This window comes from Lissotriton vulgaris, chromosome 7, assembly GCF_964263255.1.
Source record: "Lissotriton vulgaris chromosome 7, aLisVul1.2, whole genome shotgun sequence".
Taxonomy (NCBI): Eukaryota; Metazoa; Chordata; class Amphibia; order Caudata; family Salamandridae; genus Lissotriton; species Lissotriton vulgaris.
The window spans coordinates 673,227,865-673,248,343 of record NC_141695.1 but is presented as its reverse complement, the minus strand read 5'-3'; the positions used below and the strand labels follow the sequence as shown (position 1 = coordinate 673,248,343).

Sequence of the window (20,479 nt, the reverse complement as noted above, 5' to 3'; positions counted from 1 at the left end):
GCCACCGCCCTTGTCACAGCTTTTTATCGTGATTTGTGTGGAGTCCTTTAGTTCAAGAAGGGCATTGTGTTCTTCACGAGAGATATTAAATGGGGTGTGTGGTATATGCTTCGTGATGTTTTTCAATTTTGCGTAAACAATTTTTTCAAAGATTTGTACCTCTGGACCTATTTGATCCAGGGTGGGTGTAAACACAGATTTTGGCGCCAGGCCTGATTTGTTAACTTCATTGGAGTTGCTTTCTCTGTTTGCAAAAAAACTTTTTAGTCGGATTTTACGAAAGAAATCCATCATGTCATTAAAGAGCTCAAACTTGTTGAGACCAGAATGGGGAACAAACGACAGTCCTTTAGATAGTAGAGTATGCATGGCTGAATTTGTCGCATGTGAACTTAAATTAAATATGGGGATCGTTTTTACTGTCTCCAGTATTTGGCATTCCATGTTTCCAGGAATCTGTCTGTGTTCTGTTGATGGTCCTGGGGATGAGGTTGGTATTGACCCTGAGGCTGGTAAGACTGATTCTGGGGGTATTGAGCTTGAGCCTGATATTGTTGGTTTTGTTGATAATGTTGATTTTGCTGGTATAGATTTTGGGGACGGTATTGAGAGCGATAATTGGGTCTCCAATTGCTTCTATGTTATGATTATGTAAAATGAGGTTGTAAAATGAGGTTGTAACAAGGGCGTAAATACCATCAATTGGTTTGCTATTTTCTCCTAACAGACTACAGCACCAGTTTTCCCACGATAGCAGCAGCAAAAAACATCGCCACAGAGGACCCCCACAACTATCGCTAATGAGATGCAGAGTAGGCGTTCCAGTGCAAAAACCTGTGACAACATCACACCTCAACATTCACAACGACCAAAACACGCAATAAGGCACGTTAGTAGCAGGAAATTTACACCTGCTCTGACCTGGTGTAAAGTTGGACGGCAGCCTGCACCACTATAGGGAGCCCAGCCCAGGGCGTCACCGGAAGGGCAACATATGCCATGGAGCAACTGATTATGCCCACCGGACACCCAAAAGGGTCACAACACTCACCACCACCACACCCAGGACACCCCCCACCCCCCGGGTCCCCCCAAGGCAAAGACATGCCACATCAGCAACACCTAAATATGTACCAAATAATCTGCCTGATGTCGCACAATCACAACTGGTGACACGCATGTGTCGGCACAGAAATGAACATCACACATTCACTACCGAAGCAAACAACTACACTTTATTGAAACAACACAGAAATCAAATTAAGACACATGGCTGCTCCCCTCGACACATTCTGTAGGTCCCAGCCTGCAAGACAAAAAACATAAAGAGAAGGAGTGTCCTGTGCACATCAATGGACAGAGGGAGGGCAAAGGAGAGAGAGCGAAGAAGAGAGGGGGAGAGAGAAGATGAGGGGGAGAGGGAGAGAGAGAGTAGAAGAGAGGGGGGGAGAGAGAGAGAGAGAGAGGAAGAGAGGGGGAGAGAGAGAGAAAAGAGAGGGGGAGAGAGAGAGAAGAAGAGAGGGGGAGGGAGAGAGAGAAGAGAGGGAGAGAGAGAGAGAGAGAGAGAGAGAGAGAGAGAGAGTAGGGGTGGAGAGAGTGAGAGAGAAGATGAGGGTTAGAGAGAGAGAGGTGACCTTGCGCACCCGGTGTGTCTCCAACCACTTGCCAGTACCTATAGCAGCACACCAGATCCCACATCTGAGACAGAGCCTTCATCTGAAACAGAGTCCAGATACATGACTGACACAGTACACAGACTTGCACATGACAACATTGCCCACCCACTTATGCATACCCTGGCAGAGGCATCCCAGGCCCTCCGGTCACCCATCGGAGCATGCCCACCCATGTACACCTGGCCCACACTGTTCACCTTCTGCCACCAGCGTGTAGACTGCAGGTCCCACCACGTGCCACTGCAAGCTACAAGGCCAGCGCCTGCAGACATGGCACCCTCCACACCGTGCATCCACCCTGCACTGGCCACCAGGTAACGTGTGTGATGCTGGGACTATATTACACCATGGCATGGTATGAACCAAGGCACCCGGCAATATCGCAGCCTGCACAGCCGCTCAGCTCAATGGGTGCCACTAACTCTGCAACCCCGGAAGCGGGGCCACGTTGCATTAGGCCCATGCAGGACGCTGGCGCAGCCTACACGGCAGTCCAGCAAGGCACACAAATCCTGGGCAGTCCGGACTGCCAGGAAGGGCCATTATCTCAGGCTGCACACCCACTCAGCAGCTCAAGGTGCCAATGACTCAGTGCACCATATGTCACTGTCCCGTGGTGGGGTGCCTGTGCCGGCCACAATGCAGCGTCTGCCACAAACCTTGTCCAACCCCAGTCAGCGTGCTGTGGCGGGGTGCCTGTGCAGGCTGCAATGCAACAACTACCACAAACCCTGTCCAACCCTGTCAGCGTCCTGTGGCGGGGTGGCTGTGCAGGCAGCAATGCAGCGACTGCCACAAAACCTGTCCAACCCCAGTTCACGCCATGTGGTGGCAGGCCCGTGCCGGCCTCAAGGCCTCGGGCCCGCCATCCAGTCACCACCGGCAGAGGGGTATGTGACATCATCCGCCCCTTATATTTGCGGGGTCCCATGGCCTGTGACCCCTGTGCTGTGTGTGTGTGGTGTGTGTGCAGACCTGCCCTCAGATAGTGGCGGTGACAACTAGACCAGTGACCTGCACACCACTAGCGAGTATGCCTGCGACGGGTAGCAACGAGGCCCCCCCGGGATGGTGAGTGGAGTGGTCTTGCTTGCCATATGCTGAAACAGGGCAGGGCTTGCAGAAATGACTTGAGGGCACTGGGCCTGGTTCAATCCATGTCCGGACAAGAAAGTGGCTGATGCGTGTGTCCCTGTTGTGGTGTCCACGGGACCCGTGACCCAAATTGCCATGTTGCACCCTTTGGCTGCCATCACACAGGATGTGCATCATTGACGCAAGGGAAATCACTGTCCCTACATGTATCCACACATACATACATATTATTATTGCATTTCTTATATAGCGCCAGAATCGACACCCGAAAGGGTATCTCCGCGCTTGCCTTGGGAACCCGTCCTGGCTTTTCCCTGTGAGATAGCCCCTACAGGGCATCCCCAAGGTGAAAGCCAGGCATCCCGCCGCGGGGGGCCCTTGTGGAGATTAAGCAAGCTTAATGCCCAGAGTTGCAGAGTGTGAACCCATGATTAGGTCAGGCACCGAAGCGAGAATTATCGAGTCCATGGACATTTGAGCTCAAGACCCTGCCGCGTCGGGAATCGAACCCTGGTCCTGGGTCTGACCTCTGCTTCAGGGTCTGCCTGCTCTAACCAGTGAGCCACACTTCTCCACAATGAATGAGGAAAGACATGACACAGCAGTATGTCACTGGATGTTTATTGCACATTCAGTGCTTTTTTGCAGCTGGAGCGGTACAGGGCACTGTCTGGTCCTGTGGAGGGCCAGCCAGAGTTTATCCGTGGAAGACAAGTACTGCGGAAGAGGAGGGGTGCAGTCCGCAGTCTTGTCGCTGTGTCATTGGTCACCAAACAGGATGTGGCGGTCCATGTTGCTGTCAAAGGTGAGTGTATCTGAGTGAATCGGGGGTCAGTGGAAGGTCATGAGGCTACGTGCCGGACCAACCAGGAACATGCCAGGCGGCGGAAATTAATGCTACTGAAACCTTCTGATCACTAGCCATCCATGTCCTTGTCCTCGGATATGTGCCCCGCCCCACCTGGGGGTGTTGCTCTACCGGCTGCGGCACAGGGAGGCACTGACACCTCAGGTGCCGGAGGTGGGCTATCTGTCGCACTGTGTGGCACTGACAACTCAGGTGCGGGAGGTGGTCCATCTGCCACACAGGGAGGCACTGACACCTCAGGTGCCGAAGTGGTTAGGCTTGGCGCGCAGGGAGGCATGGGCACACCATGGGGCGGAGATGTGGATGGTGTGGGGGCAGCAGCATTCGACATCGCCACGCCTTGTGGCAGCAATGCCATGATGATGATCTGCAGGGCATGGTAGATCCCAGCTACATTCCGCTGATGTTCAGCTGTAGCTGCCATCCTTTCCGACTCCATCCGCACCATGTCCTCCATGAGCCTATGCAAGTGTGCCAGCTCACTGCTTGTATCTCTGGAGCCACTCTGAGTGGACAGGTGTTTTTCTCTCCGTGTCATGACTTCAGCAATGTCATTCATGGCCGGTTGGAGACCATGTAGCAAGACTACACACCCAAGGATGACGTTAAGTTTGGCTGCGATGTTGCGAAGCCCAACCGCACCTGCTCTGAGGTCTCCCTCCGGCACGATAAACAGAAAACACTTATATTGATCAGTATATTTATTTATTTTTTAAAACAATTATTTTTTCCTTTTTTTCCCCAATTTTTATAGAGTTGATATTTGAGTAGATCAAACAATGATTTGATCGTGTATTTGGAGATCCGATTAATTATTACATGTGAATAAATTCATACACAGACATAAATATATACAAATCCTTTGTGATAGACGAGAAACGTAGACTGAGGCAGTGCGGCAGATGTCTATAACGCGCGTTTCGGCAAACATGCCTTCATCAGGTAGCCGTCCACTACTCTGATAATTACCAGTACCATGCCGTACATCAACCCTTCTTTCCGTTGCTGTATTTACTTTCAATTTAATGCACCTTCAATTTCAGCGGAGTGACAGGGCCATACATGTGATGCCTTTTGTTTGTTAGATAAAAAAAGAAGAAAAAAAAAAGCCATGTGTTGTTCCTGGGGGTCTTGTAAGTGCCAGGGCTGTGTGCCTCCTGCTGGGTGCTTTGGGTAGTGGGTGGGGTCTCCTAGATGCATCTGGCCTGCCCTGATCCTGGAGGTGAGTTGGGGATGAGTTCCATGATGACTTGGATGGCTTGGGTGTCGATGCTGGTGTTGTCCTCATCGTCATTAGTGAAGAGTGACTGCAACTGCTCTGCAGGAGGTGTTGACGGTGCCCTTGCAATTTGAAGGGGAGAAGGTGTATTACGATGTGTCCACAAGTATGTAGCCACATGATACATGTTGACATTCAGACAGCATGGCATTGTGCTTTGTGACAGTCTGTAGATCTGGGTTAGGACCCAGAGTCATTGTGGGTGTGCACTGTGCTCTGCTTGATTGTGCATGTGTGCCATTGTGCCCATCTCCACCTTTCCCCCCAGTACCTGGTGGTCACTCGCCCGTTTGTGGTTGTGTGGTGTCCTGTCGAGCAGTGTCCGATCCTCCGACTATGGCCACAGTCTCAACACTGATGACTGTCGACACCAGCTCCTTCTTGTTTTCCAGATAGAGATGTGGCGCTGGGCCCCCACCTCCAGTCTGCGTTGCTGCCTTCCGGTTGGCGGAGAGTTTCTCCTTGGTCCGCCGCTTGATGCAATTTCATCGCCTCTTGATCTTGTCCATTGTCCTCTTGTGCTCCCGACAGCATTCACCTTGTCCACGATGTCCCACCACATTCCGTTTTTGGTGCCCAATGACACTTTGAAGGTCGTGAACAGTTGTTGATGGTGTTCCATCACCTCCATGACTATGATCCAGTTCACCTGCAGACTGAACTTTGTTTCCCTTTTCTTCTTGTCCTTGTCCTTCCCTCTCCGCGAGGTCCCGGTAATTATCATACCTTCTTGTGAATATACCCCTTGGTAAATTCCAACTCGGCATAGTCAGATTTTATCTGGTGTGATCAATACCACAACATTTACTGGTCCACTCTAATTCAGGGCCAAAATGTAGAACATTCTAAAAAATCCACAAAAATAAAAGCAAATTATCTCCCAAATATGTTTGCGACAAAAAAAATGGCAAAATAGCAGAAATAATAAATAGGAGAATGCTGTCATTTCCTGGGACGCCCACATCATGTCCCTTGGATGGGAAGGAGTGTGGGCACCAACAATGGGTCCAAAGATCAAAGATGCATTTCCAGTACCCTTGCATAGATGGAGAAACTCCATCACAGAGATTGCCCATTGTCATTCCTCAGACGGATTTTCCCTTAGTTTGTAAATCAACTATTTTGGTAAAATATCTTCCAGGAGAGTTATCTCCAACAATCCGTAGTGGAAACTGCTCTAGGAGGATGTGTGAAATTCTGTAGAGACAAAAATGGTATTTACACCAGCACAAATTTAACTTAGACCATAAATCCGGGGTAACTCAGTACTGCCTCCATTGTGCTAACATTACTACCAGGTCAGGTGACATAATTTAGAGCATCATGGTAAGTCCAGAGACAATATCCTGATAGACTGTTTTTTTACATCTTTATTTTTCATCTAGGCAGATACAACTGCAAAAAAGAAGAGAAAACCCCAGGCCATCATACGCATGTTAATAGATGGTACAAGAGGAACCATTACATGAAAGCAACCCAGCTCATGCTCAGGTGGTCATGAAGGGCTTCCTACCGACCCTGCTTCCTACCTAGCATACAAATCCTATCCTGCTGTTCGCACCTTAGCAGCATACACTAGTATCCTTCCCTTTTTTTAGCCCAAAAAAGTTCTCATTTCCAATTTTTGATGGGGTATATTTAAATAGTGCTTCGCAGATATTCCCATCTACCAATTTCTAAAATGCTGCAATTCAGTAGCAGCAGCATTGTTAAACTAGCAAATGTTCTCACGCTGTAACCTCCTTGGGAAATTTCCTTGTAGGTTTGGGAAGGCTGGGGGAATATATGCTTAAAATATATATCATCACAAAGAAGAAGTAGTGGTGGACTAGGTTACTAGATGAGAGATGGGCAAAGGTGTAGCACACTTGTGTAGGAGCAGAGGTGAATACATAATTCAAGTGAAAATGAAAGAGTGACAGCAGTACTTGCTTTGTTCTTATCAGCGCCCGCACACCCTGGAACTTGTCTCTTTACTTGCACACACTCAAGAGCAACCACTGCAAGTGAGAAGTCACTAGTGCATCCTGAGTATCGTGTAATCAGTAAAGTGACTCAATTAATTTAATTTAAAGCTGTATTCAGACACCAACTCTGTTTCCCAGGGGCAGCACCTCCGCTAAGGCGGAGGAGCGTCGCCCACTGCTCTCAGAGCAGGGAAAAGGAAAAATAAAAGAATAATAACATCATTATTATAATTTTATTTTTTCGTAGGTATGGAGCTTGATTTAAGCAAGGCAGGGCTGGTGTCTAAGCCAATGGAGGAGTGGTTTGTACACAATAAGTATGCATGGCGGTTTGGCCGGCTGTCTTGGGCGGCCAAACAGTCATGCGCACTTAAAATGTTCTCCTATGGGCTGTGATAGACATTCTGGGTGGAGAGCATGCACAGTCCCCGTCTGAGTGCCGAACCATGGTGCACAGACCAATCATAATGCTGCATTGCAGATTTGTGATTGACTTAGGGGAGCCTGGGTGCTTCCTGCTTCAGGGACTTGTCAGGCAGCGAACCAATGACAGAGGAGAGATGGTGGCCGTGAGGAGGTAAGTAATTTAAAAATAATATTTAGTTTCCCCACAGCCACTCCCAATCCCTCCCAGCCACCACTGCTGCTCCCACTAGAACTTTGATATTGTTATATACTGTTGGTAAGGAGACCTTTACCCTGTCTGTCTTGTTGAAACCTTATTTTTCAGCATATTTATTGGTTTTGTCTAGAGACTAGTGCAAACACAAGCACTAATGAGCCACAGCTATGAACTATCATTAGTACAGAGACATACAACTTTCTGGAATAGTTTTCTACCATGCACACATCTTCAGTATAGAAAGATATTTATCCGGTGGAGACATCTGTATGCTAGAACAGAAAATTTTGTCTAGCCATGTCTGTTGTTTGTTTGTTTGTCAGAGACTGAATGGTGTTTTAAAAAACCATTTAGGTCATGGATATCCATAAATGTATGCTGCTTTATACTGAATATCTGTCCTTCTGAAAGTGATACAAGGTTATATTAAATGGCATCCAACTACTTCATAACTTCCAGTTACAAAACAGCAGAATGAATGGTCACTCGTGCATCTGTTCTGGTGGATACTATAAACAATTTGAGAGAACCATTGATTCCGGTAGGGATTTGGGAAACGTGCATACTGTCAGATTTCTAGCTGGCATTGTGTGAACTTCAACATGCCAGAAATCTGGCAAATGTATCACTTTGTTTTCAGATACTAATAAACTCACCTAGGAATAAAGGGAAGGACATAGGAGGGGATATCCAGAGAAGATCTATTCAATAAGAAGAACTTTCACTTGAAACAACCATTAGCTTCTGAGGTTTACAAGTACAGTCATGACCATTTTAGAAAGACAGTTCATGAGTTACATCATATGTGGAATACGGCAGATTAGCAAAAACAAACTGACCACAAAACAGTTATTTTGCTCACCACGCCACCCCAGTTCAGACATGGCCATATGCAAATCAGTCTTGACCCTGTGCCTCATAGGAACAGTCCAGCACGAACTGCCAAGCCATGTCTTACCTGGAGCGGAATCTAGCATACGAGGACCGGTTTCTGGCTATCAGACGTCATCATCCAGGGTAGCTTGACTCCAGTGGCGTAGTGAGCACGGGACCTACGTCTGGGCATACCCTTCCACATAGGGTGAACAGCAAAACACACAAGATGATAGATGGAATGTTGCACATTGGCAAAACATTCAGCCCCAGTCACAGATCTGGGTTTAATCCATCATTATTATGCTCACAAAGCCACCCCAGTTCAGACATGGCCATATGCAAATCAGTCTTGATCCCGTGCCTCATGGGACCAGTCCAACCCGAAATTCCAAGCCATGTCTTCCCTGGACTGGAAACAGGAATCGAAGGACTGGTTTCTGGCTATCAGGCGTCATCAGCCAGGATAGCTTGACTCCAGTGACGTAGTGAGCACGGGACCCACGTCTGGGCATACCCTTCCCACATAGGGATAGAGTGAACAGCAAAACACACAAGATGATGGATAGAATGTTGCACATTGGCAAAACATTCACCCTCAGTCACAGATCTGGGTTTAATCCATCGTTATTTTGCTCACCACGCCACCCCAGTTCCGACATAGCCATATGCAAATCAGTCTTGACCCTGTGCCTCATGGGAACAGTCTAGCCCGAACTGCCAAGACATGTCTTCCCTGGACCGGAATCAAGCATCCTAGGACCGGTTTCTGCCTATCAGCCATCATCAGCAGGATAGTTTGACTACAGTGGCATAGTGATTACGGGACCCACGTCTGGGCATACCCTTCCCACATAGGGTGAACAGCAAAACACACAAGATGATGGAATGTCGCACATTGGCAAAACATTCACCCCCAGTCACAGATCTGGGTTTAATCCATCACCATTCTTTAGCTCACTCCCCCACCCCAACTTAAGGCGAACAAAGCGATACCAAAAGGGATGATGGACAGAGCATTTGAGCAAATCAAACACTCACCCCGAGTCAACTGATCTGGGTTTAATCCATCGCTATTCTTTAGCTCACGCCACCACCCGATTTCAGACATGGCCATATGCAAATAAGTCTGACCCTGTGCCTCATGGGACCATTCCAGCCCGAACTGCTAAGCCATGTCTTCCCTGGACCAGACACAAGCATCCTGGGGCCGGTTTCGGATTCATAATCCTCATCAGCCAGGCTATCTTGAATCCAGTGGAAGAGTGAGCAAGGGACCCACGTCTGGGCATACCCTGCCAACTTATTGCTAACAAAGAGATTCCAAAGGGGATGATGGATGGAGCGTTTGAGCAAATCAAACACTCATCCCCAGTCAACTGATCTGGGTTTAATCCATCACCATTCTTTAGCTCACTCCCCCACCCCAGTTCAGACATTGCCATATGCAAATCAGTCTTGACCCTCTGCCTCATGGGAACAGTCCAGCCCGAACTGCTAAGCCATGACTTCCCTCAACCAGAAACAAGCATCCTGGAACTGGTTTCGGATTCATAATCCTCATCAGCCAGGCTATCTTGAATCCAGTGGTAGAGTGAGCAAGGGACCCACGTCTGGGCATACCCTGCCAACTTAAGGCGAACAAAGCAATACCAAAGGGGATGATGGACAGAGCATTTGAGCAAATCAAACACTCACCCCGAGTCAACTGATCTGGGTTTAATCCATCGCCATTCTTTAGCTCACTCCACCACCCCATTTCAGACATGGCCATATGCAAATCAGTCTGACCCTGTGCCTCATGAGACCAATCCAGCCCGAACTGCCAAGCCATGTCTTCCCTGGACCAGACACAAGCATCCTGGGGCCTGTTTCGGATTCATACTCCTCACCAGCCAGGCTATCCTAAATCCAGTGGTAGAGTGAGCAAGGGACCCACGTCTGGGCATACCCTGCCAACTTAGTGCTAACAAAGCGATACCAAAGGGGATGATGGATGGAGCGTTTGAGCAAATCAAACACTCACCCCAAGTCAACTGATCTGGGTTTAATCCATCACCATTCTTTAGCTCACTCCACCACCCCAGTTCAGACATGGCAATATGCAAATCAGTCTGACCCTGTGCCTCATGGGACCAGTCCATCCCGAACTGCTATGACATGTCTTCCCTGAACCAGAAACATGTATCCTGGGACCGGTTTTGGATTCATAATCCGTATCAGCCAGGCTATCTTGAATCCAGTGGTAGAGTGAGCAAGGGACCCCTGTCTGGTTCCTAGGATGTTTGATTCTGGCCCAGGGAAGACATGGCTTGGCAGTTCGGGCTGGACTGTTCCCATGAGGCACAGGGTCAAGACCGATTTGCATATGGCCCTGTCTGAACTGGGGTGGCATGGTGAGAAAAATAACGATGGATTAAACCCAGATCTGTGACTGGGGGTGAATGTTTTTGCCAGATTAAGTGGTTGCAATATGTGCAAAACATGGCAACAGGATAGGGGGTCAATTTAGGGAAACCGGATCATATTTCATCAAAGTTAAATTAACGACACAAATAATGGGTGAATAGGTGAATTATGTGATAGTATTCAGCATATGATCACAAGATTATTGGAACATTTGTCTGGCGGCTACAAAAGAAATTCATTGAGATTTAATAGAACTTCTAAAATCTGCTATACATATTGTGGAAGCGAATATCATAAATCTATATGTTATAAGTTGCTTTAGGTGCCGATTTGGGTGGAACAGAAGGTTTTTTTTATATAATCAGTATACTGAGGCATGTTTTGCATGCACCATTCCACAATGCAAATTTGTTGTAGGTAGTAACTTGGACAAATTCAAAAGACTAAACCTGGTAGAATATATTCCTGCAAAAAGCCTAGAAGTCTGTAATATTATACTGAAATCTGTATAGTATCACCCACTACTGATCGTATTCACTATACTATGGAGTATTTATAATCCTCTGGTAAAACCACACTGGAGATTTAGGATAAATGTGGTGTCTGTAACTCTGGTTGTGAAGTTACTGCACTGTAATTGCCACTGTACTGTTAAATTACAGTTTGTAATGCCATTAAATTACTTTTGGACACGCAAAAACACAACTATTCTAGCCAAGACAAGATGAAAGGTTACAATCATATTAAAAAAACAAAATAACATGTAAAGATTTAAATATTAATGTCTACTTTTTACTCATAATTCATTATTGGCAACTTCCAAGAATAAGCAGCAGGGGGACGATGATCTCCTCTGAAGCCATAATTCAGACAAACTTAGCCCACAGATTTGTTTCTTACTTAACATTGATTTTACTAGCATACCTTGCGTCTTCCTCAGTGGTGTGTACAACATAGGCAAGATGTTGACAGAGAAGCAACTATGAGCGCACATTTAAATGAAAACTCAAATACCTTCTATGTGCTTTCAGCATCCTGACAGCATGTCAGATTTTTAGAGTAAATCAACATGACCTTCTTTATGGAGACAAGATGCAATTTGTCTAGGAAGATTGTTTTCTCAATTGCTTATGATTTATACTTTTAGACGCTGATTTATACCTGACACTGTGTTACCGTTCCCAACAGGAATACATGCTTTACCTTCAGCGACTGGAGCAGAGATCCGAGGAGCAGTTTCTTGAGCATTGGCTGAACCCCCACTGCCAGCCCCACTGCAACAGAAACATCGCCAATCCTGTTTAGAACGCCTGCCTTGCCTCTCATGGCCGCAGAGTAAGATTTTTGCATAAAAGATAATATTGCATTTGGTTGCGGAATCGTGTCTTTTGGAATAGCAGTGGTCAAATATCCAGCGATAGATGTGTAAAATAAAGGTGTTCCCTATTCTTAATCCATTATTAACATTTTCTGTTTCAATATTTTGATCAGGGTGCGAGTGGAAGATCATGTGAGGGGAACTCCCTGATGACTATCACATCTTTATTTTCAGATCGCGAGCTATGATTGTCCATAAAAAATCATGAGTGATGTAAATTTGGATGACACTGTGGGATTAATAACCACATTAAGGGGCTAATTAGGATTGCGGAATTCCTGCATCCTCCGGGCCGGCGGAAGCCACCGCCGGCCCGGAGGATGCGGGAAATCCGCTGCGGAGCCTCCACAGACCCACCGCCAAATTAGGATGGCTGGTGGGTCTGCTTTTATGTCCGCAGCTTTTCCGCCGCAGTCGTCTTCCGACCGCGGCGGAAAAGCACTAACATGTCTAACGGTGTCTATCAGACACCGCCAGGCATATTAGGATGTCTGCAATACTATGCTTTTCCACGGCGGCATTTCCGCCGTGGAAAAGCATACGGTTCTGCACTGCGGGGGCCCGTTGCGGGCCCCCTAGGTGAAGGGGGGGTGGGGGGTACACATGGGGGGTACCTATGGTACCCCCCTTCATTTGCGTGCACGAAGCAGCAGGCACCGCGAGGTGCCTGCCGCTTTGTGCATGCAAATGCACTGTTGTCATTTTTTACATTGCGGCGGGTGCCGCTTCAAGCAGCACCCGCCGCAATGTAAACAATACAGGATGTGACCGCCAGGGTGGCGGTCACATCCTAATTGTCATGGAGGGACCGCCGCTGCCCATGCGGACGGTCCCTCACACTCAGTGGTGGCGGACGGACGCAAGTCCGTCCGCCATCATAATCGGCCCCTATGTTGTTCAGACGATTCGGAGACATATAAACAATGAGCGTACCTATGCATCGACTGCTTATATCTGTGTGTGTACAAGAATGGAGCTCTCACAGGTCTGAGTATCTGCGGTGAGCTCTGCATTTCATCTTTCAGGGTGTCAGAAAACTATTCTATAATCTCCAGATATTATTACAGAAAACATTATACGGGTCAGGAGTTTCCTTAGGGTAAAATATAATAATGCCATGTTTCTTCTCTTGAATATCAGATATCAGATAACAGTGACAGGGGTTGCAATGAAAAGAAGCTCTGGCTGAGGTTGGATCTGTATTCTTTTGCACTTTCATGATTTGCATTTAGGGAGGATAGAATTCTGCACTTTGTGTGCAATTGGCTTGAATTGTTTCTTCCAACACCTCGTTTTCTGCTGTTTTCAATCTTTGGAATAGTTTGAAAGAAAGCTGGAATGTGTTTCTAGATGTCCTCTCTTTAATACTGTATATACTGCAGTGAGGGTTTCTTAAGACAAGACGTTTGGTACCAAACATCTTAGGGTACAGAGAAGACATCATGCAGCTAGAAAACTCACAATGAAAAGTATCTAGCCCATGCACTCTTTATGGCTTCCCTGTGCCCTTACAATATCCAATAATGGCTCAGATATTGTAGGGCAATATCTGCTCATACAGATAGGACCACACATGGGATATAGTGCACCCTCCATTAGGGCTGTGAGCCGCCACGGCCCGTGGAGGGAGTTTTGGTGGGGCGGAGAGGAGGGCCGGGGGAGGGGCAGGGTGGGGGTTGCTAAAAACTGGAGTATGGATAATTGAAGGTAAGTAAACAATTTAATAAATAAAACGAATTTCGTAGCGCACCCTGCATCGCATTTTGCGATACAGGGCGTGCTCGAAATTCGTTCTATTAATTAAATTATATACCTTCAATTATCCATACTCCAGTTTTTAGCACCCCCCACCCTGCCCTTCCCCTTCCCCGCCTCTCTGCCCCACCGAAACTCCCTCCATGGGCCGTGGCTGGCTGTGAGGTCTGCAGTAGGTGTGACTTACATATATCTCATGCAGTGTGTGAGGGCATGGCACAGTGCTGTGTGCCATGTCGATTTTCTGATCTCTCTGCACCAAGAAACACAGTCTGCAATGGCAGGGTGCGTGGTCTTGGTGATGGGTCCCTGGCCTGGCACAATTTGTGCTGTAGCCCCAGTGGACCCTGTTCAGTACCCATGACCCAGGTACCCAGTGTATGATTTACTAGGGACTTACAAGCTCAGCTGAAGTTGTGCCAATTGTGGGACATTTTTAGGGAAAGAGCAGTGGTACTGGGAACCTGGTTGGCATGAACCCAGTACACCTCAGTCAAAGTTGCATCAACAACTAGGCAAAAAGTGTGAGGTGTTATTGTAACAGACACCCAGTTTCTCACACGCACACCCCACATCACACAGGCCAGGTGACTCAGCCAAACCTGGAGGAGTCTTCCTAGTCTGACAGGCAAAGAACAGTAGGGGAATTGGTTGGAGTGTTGCAGGACCTACTCAGCCTTATATCCTCCTATCCATGTCAGTTCCTCTGAGGAACTGGCCTACCTCAACATTTCCAGGACTCAATTTAAAATGCCCCTTTTCTATCTTGTTAGTGTCTTTATCCAATCTTTTTAGTTTGGTAGCAGAGTAGTCCACCTCTGCTCATTCTGTCCTAGCCAAGGCAACACCCATCTTCCCCAAAAAGATTACCCACAGCTTGAGTAACCCCCACCATGACCAACAGGATCAGGGGCCCTAAGTTATTTTTTGACATGGGGTCAGCCCACCATCCCAAGGACAGTGCAGCTAAGAAGATTAACACCCAGCAGAGGGCCACTGACACCTGCCAGTGCCCAGAACCACACCTTTAGCTCTTGCCTGACAGGTTAAGGATCCAGATTATAGGTTTCTTGGGTTCTGGTTGCCTGTGTGCTGCTTTAGAGTGGGGAATTACAATCTCTTGAAGCAAGCACCCTTCTTCCAACTATTTTTCTGTCAGCTGAGGAGCCAACAACTAAATTTAAGCAGCTGCCTGACTAGCCAGGACTTTTTTGTGAGGCAGGTAGGGTTTCACAAGTAACACCAATGGAGTTATCCCCTACTGGGGTAGAATGCCCATGGCTCACTGGAACATGGGCCAACAGTTGTCCACCTTTTCTACACTTTCTCTTCCTTGCTTTTGGGGCTTACCTCCACTAGCTGCAGGCTCAGCCCCCACCAAAAAGAAATCTTTTGGTGAGGACTGGGACTGTACCTGTGTTCGGCTCCGACCAACCTTTGGGTGACCATTTTCAAAGAGACAGTCAAGGGGGAGGTCTTTATTGACTAACACCCTTCTCAACCTAAGGGATTTTTAGGGGCACTACAGACACCGGCCAATCAGTAACTGCCCCTGGGATGACCCTTACTCTTTTTGTCTCACCTGGAACATACTGGTTGGAGAATACCAGCCTGTCATGCACAGCAGGCCGACTGGCACAGGTATCTCTCAGGGCAATGTCTGGGATTCCATTCACCAGTACATGGTAGAAGTGCTTACTCCCCCCAGGAATCTTCTAGGTCTAGAAAATGAAGATGACCCAAGCAAAATGCCCATTGATTATGAAGAGATAGATTATTCTGAAGATTTAAAAGACTGGGCAAGAATTTCTTCACAAAAGCAAGATGATCAGGACCCTCAAGATTGTCTGGTAATTCATATAAGCGAAGATTATTCCTTCTGTTTCTATTTCCAAGATATTCAGTGTGGAGTTTAAGCTTTTGGATCTCTTTCTTTAGTAAAGGATTCTTGGGGTCTACATCTTGAGGATCGCTAACATGCTCTTCCATTTCAAAGAACTTGCCCTCTACAGCAATCCACTGGTCCCCAATTTGATGAAGTTTTTCGTTAGTGGCACTCATGAAAGACTTAAGACTATGCACCTCATCAAGGATCTTGTCCAAAACAAGATTATGAGAAGACATAATGGGTGATGGAAGATCACTCTACACCCATTTAGGTTTTGTGCCTGAAGAAGTAGATTTAGACGATTCAAGTAGATCACTGGCATTTTGACATAGTGCATGGAACAATGTGGAATCTTCTGGAATGTAATATTTAGTCCATCAATGAATTAATGAAGAGAGGTGGACAGATGCAGTAATTGAAAAAAGGAAGCAGAAGAAAGATGCAGCAATGGAAAATAACTCCATTGTATTATGTATTAGGAAGAATTCCATAGGAAATACGGGCAAGTAGGCAACATGTTGAAAAGAAGTAATTGTAGAGATAATAGAAATGTGAATAACAAGGATTGCATAGACAAAATGGTGTCTGCTGATTGAATATGTTCATGCACAGCTGTAGTGCCAAATAATGGAAACAGCCTTCATGCCATTTAAAAATGAAGGCAAATGCAGCACCAGTTCATAGGGCACAATTATAAACAGCTAGGACATTAGTTTGAACGCAGCGAGATGAAGTACTGGAGAGCTGATAACACGAGTGGGGTGCAGGTGAAATGGTGGCTGCACAAGTCTGACAGGAAACCACCGCCACGACTCCGGGGCACACCAGATGCTCCGTGCGGATACCTGCTGGCTCAAAATGTTGCTGAAATGTCGTGGAGCTTAAAAAAATGCTTTGACTGTCAAATTGCGGATTAAAGATGGCTTATTTAAAGTAAATTGCTCTACGTTATGATGAAGTTTAGCATTCTGCTGCCATCTTGTTCAGCATGGAAGCCACACACCATTTTTAAATTCTTTGAAAAATACACTCTGAACTAGCAGTAATGATCTATGTCCCCTGAATTGTTCATGAAAACATTGCAAAATAATTATTTTCAATTGTGTTCTGAAGGGAAGGATCTCATGAATTATTGACTATGACCCTGGTATGACACCGTGTCTCACATTGCATTTTCTGATCAACATTAGCTCTTGGTGAAAACAAAGCTAACACAACTGCAAGGGCTTCCCCAAGCCCAGCGCATGGGGGAAACTCTGCAAAAAATCTGGGGGTCTGGTTTAATGAGAACCTGACTTTTTCGACCCAGGTCAAGAAGCTGGCTGGGACCTGCTTTGGCACTCTGAAAGCTCTGAGAAAGTTTCTTCCTCTCCTTCCAAGACCTGCTAAAGAAACTGTTGTCCACGCTCTGATCTTGTCCCGCTTGGACTATGCCAATACTCTTTATGTTGGCATCCAGGGCTACCTCTTGAATAAATTACAGGCAGTTCACAATTCAGCTGCCAGACCCCCGCTGGGTTTGTCTAGCAGGTGCAGTGTGTGTGCTCACTTGCGTTCTCTGAGCTGGCTCCCAGTGGAGTCCCAAATAAAATGCTAAATTTTGGCTATGGGCCATAGTGCTCTCCAGGGCCTGGGACCTATCTACCTACAGAAGAGAATCGCTTTTTATATCCCAGTGAGAAAGCTGCGTTCTTCTTCTCAACTTCTGGCGCAGATCCCTAGGTTCAACCACCAAAGGCTGGGTGGAGCTCCTTTGCCCGGAAAGGGGCTCTGCCATGGAACGCACTGCCCCAGGTTTTGCGCTATTCATGATCCTGCGATATTTAAGAGAAAGTTAAAAACCTTTTTCTTCTAGTTCTGCTTCTGTTTCTGATTCCTTTTTCAAGTACGCGCCAGGACACCTTTTTCCTCATATATACACTTCATAGTGCAAATAGCATGTATCCGGAAGGTAGTGTAATATTTATAGAAATGATAATATTTCGCCCATAAGTTACTTAAAACTTTATTGTGTAACTACATTTGGCCTTTCGAAGAGCATTAAAAAGGCAGTGTCATTCGTTTAGCCCTGAATTGATACATGTAGACCCATTAGATCTGCCAAGTATATTGAAGACCAGCATAACAATGGTAGGGAACGGATTCTGGATTATGAGAGACATTGGACATAGATTGATGAAACATGTGTAAAGTATTTTAATGAGAAGCAAAATCAGGAGGAGTATGAAAATATAAATGCAATTAGTGAAAATAGCAATAACATTTCTATGGACAGGTGAGATAACAATTAAAAGTCTGGCATGAGGAGGGACGTAGTAGATGATGATGAATGATTATAGCGAAGATGCACATAAGTGAACTGTTTGTAGAGCAAGCTCCATTAAATGTTGAAAAGAAGGACATTTTTCCTATGTATGCAGGAGCACTAAACTGGGCAGTCTGTTAAAATACTTGGGCAATGAAGAGGATGATGACAAATGAAAGTATATACTGAATGTATTGGGGTGGTGAACTCAAAATGCAAAAAAACAATTATGACTAAAGTATTTATAGACTTGGGTGCAAAATGAACCATTGCTGTGAATGCATTATCACCATAAGGTAAGTAGCTTTTAAGACCTTGCAATGCAGTTCATACTGTTTTTTTTCAGTTTAATAAATTTTTATTGTGCGTAAAATAAATAGTACATCATAATATAACAACATGACATAGCACAAAATCAATATAAGATAATCATGAGAGAAAATCGGAGATGAAAAAAGGTTAGAAAAATGATGTAATGGAAGAAAATCGTAGGGAGAAAGAAGGAGGAGAAAAGAAAAGAGAGAAAGAGGAAGAGAGAAAGAAGAAAAATAGAAAGGGAAGGTTAGGGAGGGGGAGAAGAGGATAAGAAGGTAGAGAAGGGTAGCCAGGTAAGATCAGATTTAATTTTTAGGGCGACAGAGGAAGAAGAAGCAATTGCAATTCTGTGCTCATCACATACAAAATTCCACCATGTCTGCACAGACAATTTAGAGTTATCCTTCCAGCAAGATAAGATTACTTTGAATGCAGTTGCAATGAAAAGATCAAACAATTTAGCGTTATACGAATTTAAGTCCAAAACATCAGATAGAGAACCTAAAAAAATATGCACCGGTGAAAATGGTTCAGAGAAATGAAAAATACGCATGCAATATTTCCAAACTGAGGACCAAAAAGTAAGAACTGGTGGGCATTCAAATAGGAGATGTATGAGTGTGCCTGGGTTAGAGGAACATGACCAACAAAGGGGTGAGGAGGAAGGGGAGAATTTTGTAATGCTTACAGGGGTAAAAAGAGCTCTATGGTAAAGAAAAAAAAGTGACTGAGAAATACGGGCCGAAACTGAAGTCTTAAACAGTTTAGACCATAATCGATCCCAAACATCAACAGATAACGAGAAAGAGAAATCAGTTTCCCAAGCAATTTCAGTAACGGTTTTAGGCCTAAGGCCAACATTATCTAATAACAGTTTATAAATCAGAGCAGCTTTGGGTATTTGTTGAGTGAACATAGGATACAGAGGGGTGGAAGGAGTAAGGGAAGGAAGGAGATCAAAAGTAGGAAAGGTAGATAGGTGAGACAAAATGGCAGAGGTAATAATGTCATATTCTTTGCGACACTGTACAGGTAAATCAAACTTAGTTTGCATAACATCAAATGAAATAATGGTTGAATCGGAAAAAAATTGATAGACAAACATAATATCCTTTTCTTTCCAATACTTGAAGTAGAAAGATTTACCCTTGTACTTAAGATATTTGTTATACCATATACTGGAGGAAAGAAATGTTTGAAAGGAAGACGAGTCTTTCGAGAATATATTGTGTAGTAGTGTATGCGAGTATTTCAGTACAGGGTGAGTTGTCAAGAATGAACAATTTGACATGAAAAGGGATTGTTGAAAAGTAAAATCCTTTAACAAGGATCGTTCAACTGCGATCCATCTGGGTAGAGGGGTATCATTAAAATCGAACGCTAATGAGAAGGCTTGTTTTATTAAAAAGGCAGAATGGTACGATTGGAAATCAGGGAAGCGAACCCCACCTTCAGATTTAGGGCGTATAAGCTTTTGTAAAGCAATACGGGGTCGTTTATTATTCCACAAAAATTTGGAGCAGATGGAGTTTAACCTATTAAAATACAATTTAGGGATTTTCACAGGAAGCATGGATACAGTGTATAAAATATGTGGGGAAATCATCATTTTGATGGTGTCTAAACGACCCCACCATGAAAGGAAGAGAGGAGACCATAGTTGAAGGAGCGATTGAATTTTTTGAGTAAGGGAGGTAAAGGTCAGTTTGAGTGTGTCACGCAGGGTAGAGGAGAACCAAATACCCAGGTATTTGATCTTGGAGGGGCACCATACAAAATCAGTTGAAGCAAACATATATTGATAACAAGAGGAGTTGAGAGGGAGGACCTCCGTTTTAGAGAGATTGAGTTTATAACCAGAAACAGATGAGTATAAGTGGACTTCTTCTAAAAATGGAGGTAGGGAAGAGACAGGGTTAGCCATGTAGACAAGAACATCATCGGCATAGGCCGAAATTTTTGTCTCAATCGAGGACTGTTTGAATCTCTGAATGAGGGGGTTAGAGCGGATTTTTATAAGGAAGGGTTCAAGACAAAGAATAAAGAGTA

General features: G+C 45.5%; 1 protein-coding gene across 1 annotated transcript in view; it reads left to right on the top strand.

Moving 5' to 3' along the window:
• The window catches only part of C7H17orf67 (chromosome 7 C17orf67 homolog), a 139,092-nt gene that overhangs the window by 73,382 nt on the left and 45,231 nt on the right, over positions 1–20,479 (top strand). Inside the window, exon 3 of the mRNA XM_086928765.1 lies at positions 11,978–12,124. Within this exon, the coding sequence (XP_086784891.1) occupies positions 11,978–12,094 (117 nt within the window). The 3' untranslated portion in view covers positions 12,095–12,124. The remainder of the gene's footprint in view (positions 1–11,977; positions 12,125–20,479) is intronic.